The 5,102-nt window shown below is 35.1% G+C and overlaps 1 protein-coding gene across 1 annotated transcript; it reads right to left on the reverse strand.

The window, feature by feature from the left end:
* Positions 1-2,586: 2,586 nt before the first annotated feature.
* LOC147482835 (omega-amidase, chloroplastic-like) lies at positions 2,587-4,804 on the reverse strand. The gene is made up of 6 exons (XM_086579436.1): positions 4,577-4,804; positions 4,360-4,453; positions 3,628-3,749; positions 3,303-3,390; positions 3,112-3,209; positions 2,587-2,897 (listed from the first exon to the last, which is right to left on the reverse strand). The coding sequence occupies exons 1-6, from the start codon at positions 4,802-4,804 to the stop codon at positions 2,760-2,762; spliced, it is 768 nt and encodes a 255-aa protein (XP_086435562.1). The 3' UTR covers positions 2,587-2,759.
* Positions 4,805-5,102: the final 298 nt, after the last annotated feature.

Raw genomic sequence — 5,102 nt, forward strand, 5'->3', positions numbered from 1 at the left:
TCTTTCCGAATTAAGAACTAAAAAGAAAAACAGCCACCATTGTTTTCTCTCTAATCCAAACCCTCCGATCACCAACCACCACCTAATCAAAATTGTTTTCTTTCTAATCCAAAACCGTATGTAACCAACTCCAATCACCCCACCACCACATTTATCTCCACCGACCCATCAATTCATTCCTTCTCTTCATCTCAAAACAAAGCCAAAAAGTTTTATCGGATAAACCCAATCGTCAAAAGTCGGAGAAAAGGTTGCGAAGAAAAGCTAAAAACAGATTATAATGTACGTACTCATCTTCTCCTTCATTTTTCATTTCCATCTTTATTTTTAACAAATAAAAATTCTGTCTTTTGAAATTTTTGTTAAAAATTCTGTCTTTTGTTAAAGTTTTTGAATTTTAGTTCCATTTCAGTCTTAGTTATTTTGTCTTTATTTCAATTTTACTTCAATTGTTTTTTTTTTCTTTCTTGTTTGTGTACTGGGTGTTCAGGTGAATTGAGTTTGAAGAAATTAAGCCAAACAACGTGAACATCTCAAGCCTAAATATTTTGGTAAGTTCATCAAATTCATTCCTCTTCTCATATTTGATTCTAAAATTATATGTTATTGTACAAAGTCAAACTCCAACTTAGTCTTAGTCGTCTGATGATTATTTGTGAATTTGGGTTTTGTGTTGTATGAAGTGTTAAATTGCTTTAGTGAATTATGAAGTGTGGTGTTTGTTATTGGTTTGTATATTTGATATTTTTAATTAATTATGAATTGGCACTACCAAAGAAACGACTTTACCCGACTGACTATAACAGTCGCCATAGGTATTACCCGACTGACGAAATCTGACGCAAGACCGCTGGAAAATGCTCGATCGGCATAGGCTTCTAGTGGTTCAAATTAGTCAGAATAGGTCGTCGGCGTTGATAACCTTTGCCGACGAACATTCCAACAGTTTTAGACACTACACCAGAACAGTTGAAAAAAGACATCAAAGAGCGTTGTTTTTTCAAAAAAACGACACTTTAAAGTGTCAGATGGTGACCCGTTTTTTTAGCAGTCGTTTTTTTTATTTCACACTAAAGGTGCATCGTTTATCAAATTTTCAATTTTTTTTTAAAAGCGTTGAATGAGCTAAAAGAAGCCCAATCTACAGAGAGGAAACCAAACAAAATGGACATTTTTTCCTAAACAGACCCATCTTCATACAACAATAACAACAGAAGCCAAATATAAGTAAATTCAAATTCTTTTCCATTTCCACACCTACTAAATATCTGATCATACCACTCAACAAAATTCTAAACTTAAAATTTCAATTCATACACTATTATAATGATCTAAATTGTACAAAAATCTAAATACTCCAAAAATCTCATGTAGAGAACTTTCAGTTTAACTTCTGATGAGTAAATATTCGAAAAGAAAAGTATGTAGTACCAAAGCCACCATGGCACCATATCAAGCTCCAGAGGGATGTGGTCCTGATCCTAATGGTATAGCTTAGTAAAGTAGAACAGAAAAAAGAATTAATTCATTTTCGGAAGGCAATCGAGGGACAAACTTCTAGGATCTCACATAGGAGTCATATACAGATGTAGTGGATTCGTGATGGATGCATAGGAGTCTCACTTCCCATACCATAATGTGGTGTCTCACTGTTGAAACGGAAAAGGCCAGGAAGCTCAACAAACAAACCAGCTTTTAAGAAACAGATAACTGACAACCAATTACATATTATTACTGATATGGAGTTGAAACAACAATATTATCCCTAATATTTTTGAAAATGTTGTCACGTGAAACTTTGTAGAGGTTTTCAAGGAAAAGAGGGGACTAAGCAGCTCCAAAAATTGAAAGCAACAAATTATTGTGGAATTCTAAATGAAAAAAAGAAGAATGAACAATAGTAAATGGCCCTATTATCTCAGCAGTGATAAAAAATAACCATACAATAGCCACAAATTATCGAAGTTTGAAGGTATAGAACTGTTCAGCTGCCACAATGACTAATAAACTACTGTCATACGCTTTGGGGATGACAAATGTTGCAGCTAAAGTATGAAATCAAGTTAGAGAACCATCACAAAAAATGTAACTTAAAATGAACAGATAGTGAAACCTGTATACAATGCACTTGAAAGCATATATGTAACAGAGTTTCAAAGGAAAGTAAGAGGGTTATGATTATCTAAATAGGCCATCCGAATTGCGTTTGTATTATTGTCTTTATGCGTGTAATATGCAGGAAATGCATGACAAACACATTAACAAAGACATATCAGATTTGTCATTTTTAACATATCAAAATGAGGTGGCAGATCTCTATACTACATTACTACTACTAAAACTACCCACTAGATGTGCAGCTTCAAATGGGTATTGTTTATTTCCACTAGCCACAAGGATTGCGAAATCCATCTATGGGAAATTAGATAAAGATTAATTAGCTCTTTGTTAGAGCCAAACACAACAGCTGGATAAAGTTCCTGGGTACCAAAACAGTTAAGGAAATCAAGACTAGAGAGTAAAAAGGCCAACTATGTGCAAAATCCACTACACGAGGCTAGGGGGATAACTACAATTGTTTATAGCCCGATATGAAAATGAAAAAATAGATTAAATTTAGATACTGCATTCGGGATTTATGCTACTTCTACAAGAATTTATAATGGACATTTCACTGTAAACATTAAGGAAACAAAAAAAAGTATATGTCAAAAGCTCTATAAACCTGATTGTGGTGAACTTAAGAGAAGTGGACAACATTATGAAACCGCCCCATTGTTCATTTCTTGGATGTCAACAAATTTGTATATGTCACTCCGTTTCTGTTTCTCAAGGGGAAGGTTCTCCCGGTGCACATTCAATACAGTTAATAGGAGATGGAGAGAGTGTTTAAATATCTAAACATTCTTCAGACTTTTGTATTAAGCAAGGTGAAGGGAGAAAAGAAATTACAGCTGTTATACAATTCGAAAGTGTAGGACTTCGTCATTTAACACATTTGAAAGTTGAATCACATTAAAAAAGGGAGATCAAGATGTTGGGAAGTGTTTTTACGATGACTTGGCAATAAAATTGGTCAATGGGATTGAATCTGGCATAAGCAAAACCAACCTCACCTAATATCCTTCTGCTTTTAAGTATGAAGAAGTACCTTCGCAATGGAATCATGGAATAATTGACCTCAGCAATAACAGTTGTCTTCTCATGACCTGCAATTTCAATTATCTCACGAAATAGCAAAGTAGAAGAAAAGCTCATGTTGGTGACTATCATTAAAACACTGAACACTTTAGATTAAAGACGTCTTATTGGTCCAACAAGTGTTGAATGACCCCAAATCATGTAAGAGCCACTAGAGTCTCGAGCTGGTGAGCAAGTTGCCACAAACAACTGCCAACAAAATAAAAAAGAATAGATACAAAATTCACAAACCCATTTTCAATCTCAGAAATATATAATGGAGAATTAGATTTGAAAAACACCTGATTATCAGCTGCCTTGGAAACATAATGGGAAAGAAAAGATCAGTAAATGAACACGAAGGTATGTTGTATCATGAAGGAACTATAATCATGGTATTGCATAAGGGACAAGCTTAATCTGGGCAGATAAAATCAATCATATAACAGGATCGATGATGACAAGAATATGACTCATGATATACTCTTGCCTTGCTCTCTGTACTAGCTCCCATAGTGCTTCACCAGTACTCATGTTGAATGGTCTTGGATAGCAAATAAGATGAGCACCTGGTATCCAGTCATAGTAACTTTAGTATTAGCAAGCAAGCATAACATTTAACAGAGAAAATGTCTACGTTTATAATGTGAGAGTTTTAAGACGAGAATAAAATATGATGATAATAATAATGACGATGATGATAATAATAAAAACGAAAACATACAATTAGAAGACCACTAGCACCAGAGAGCCAAGTTTGCACTAAATTAAGAATACTTCTCTCAACCAAAAGTTTGAATTACTACAAAAGTTCAAAACCCCCCATTCATCTTGCGAAAAGAGAAACTATCCAACACAAAATATAACCAGTTGAAGCCTGACCACATTAAGCATCACTAACTAGATGGCTGCAAAAATAGTTATGACATTGTTGTAAACGATTTTGGTGAATGACATATACGAAAGCACACACCAGTAAAACAAAGGTTAGAAGATGTCTAATTCATCAGCTTGGCCTAATTGTCCTGAGATCATGGTATTATGCATCTTCCAGAGGTCGACTAAACATCAGATATATATTGGTCACAGACTAGGCGGTCCAGGCCAGTATCACCATAAGTGGATGCAAAGTATCAGAATGAAGTTTCTTCTGTTAATTCCTACATATATAATAAGTACCTGTATCCACAACAGTAGGTCTATCACCAGAAGTGAAGTTGTCAGATTCCTTGAAGGAAATATCTCCAGGTGCGTTCATGTCAAACAGATGCACCTGCCGATCATCAAAAATGAAAGTGTCTAAAATTCATCAAACTACATGCTCTAGGTATCAAATGGCCTAAATGACACCATGGTAGCATAATTTAAGCTGACTTATTGAAATTAATTCAAATACCTTCCTGTGCTCAGCCAGTAGTTCTCCATCTATTCCAAATATACAGCTGGTATTATACAACCTCCCACCATATTGTTCAGGTATAGATCCACCAACTATAGCGATCCCTTTATTATGTGCAACTTCCGATAGCATCTTGAATGATGGTGATGCATTTTTGTCCCTAAAATCCTCAGTAAAACTTAAGAAATTATCACTTGCATAAGGACAGTTCCACATTTCCTGCATTTTAAACTCCCACATGAAGCAATGTAGAAAACTACCATGCATATGTAAATACTAAATACTCTTGTGAATAATACATTAGTTTGTTGCTTGGTATTTGGAAGAGATATGCCTACCGTTAACAACTCTCGCAGAATCGTCGGGTACCTATTGAGATTGCTCGATAGATGGTCAGATTATACCCGACAGACATAATGTGTTGGGAACTTCCTACAGACGAAATCCGTCGGGTATTCTTTATGGCCTCGGTCGGGTAAACTCGTTTTTTGGGTAGTGTGGGGTGTTTGTACGTTATGTTGAA

The sequence above is a fragment of the Coptis chinensis genome, chromosome 8 (genome assembly GCF_015680905.1).
Source record: "Coptis chinensis isolate HL-2020 chromosome 8, ASM1568090v1, whole genome shotgun sequence".
In the NCBI taxonomy this organism is placed as follows: Eukaryota; Viridiplantae; Streptophyta; class Magnoliopsida; order Ranunculales; family Ranunculaceae; genus Coptis; species Coptis chinensis.

What these genes read in the sequence shown, in the direction of transcription:
- LOC147482835 (XM_086579436.1), bottom strand. Translation starts at nt 4,804, where the DNA reads ATGCAGGAAATGTGGAACTGTCCTTATGCAAGTGATAATTTCTTAAGT. An exon ending in TACTGGCTGAGCACAGGAAG is followed by an intron (nt 4,454 to 4,576) that starts GTATTTGAATTA and finishes GATGATCGGCAG; the next exon opens with GTGCATCTGTTTGACATGAA. An exon ending in TTCTTGTCATCATCGATCCT is followed by an intron (nt 3,391 to 3,627) that starts GTTATATGATTG and finishes TTTTGTTGGCAG; the next exon opens with TTGTTTGTGGCAACTTGCTC.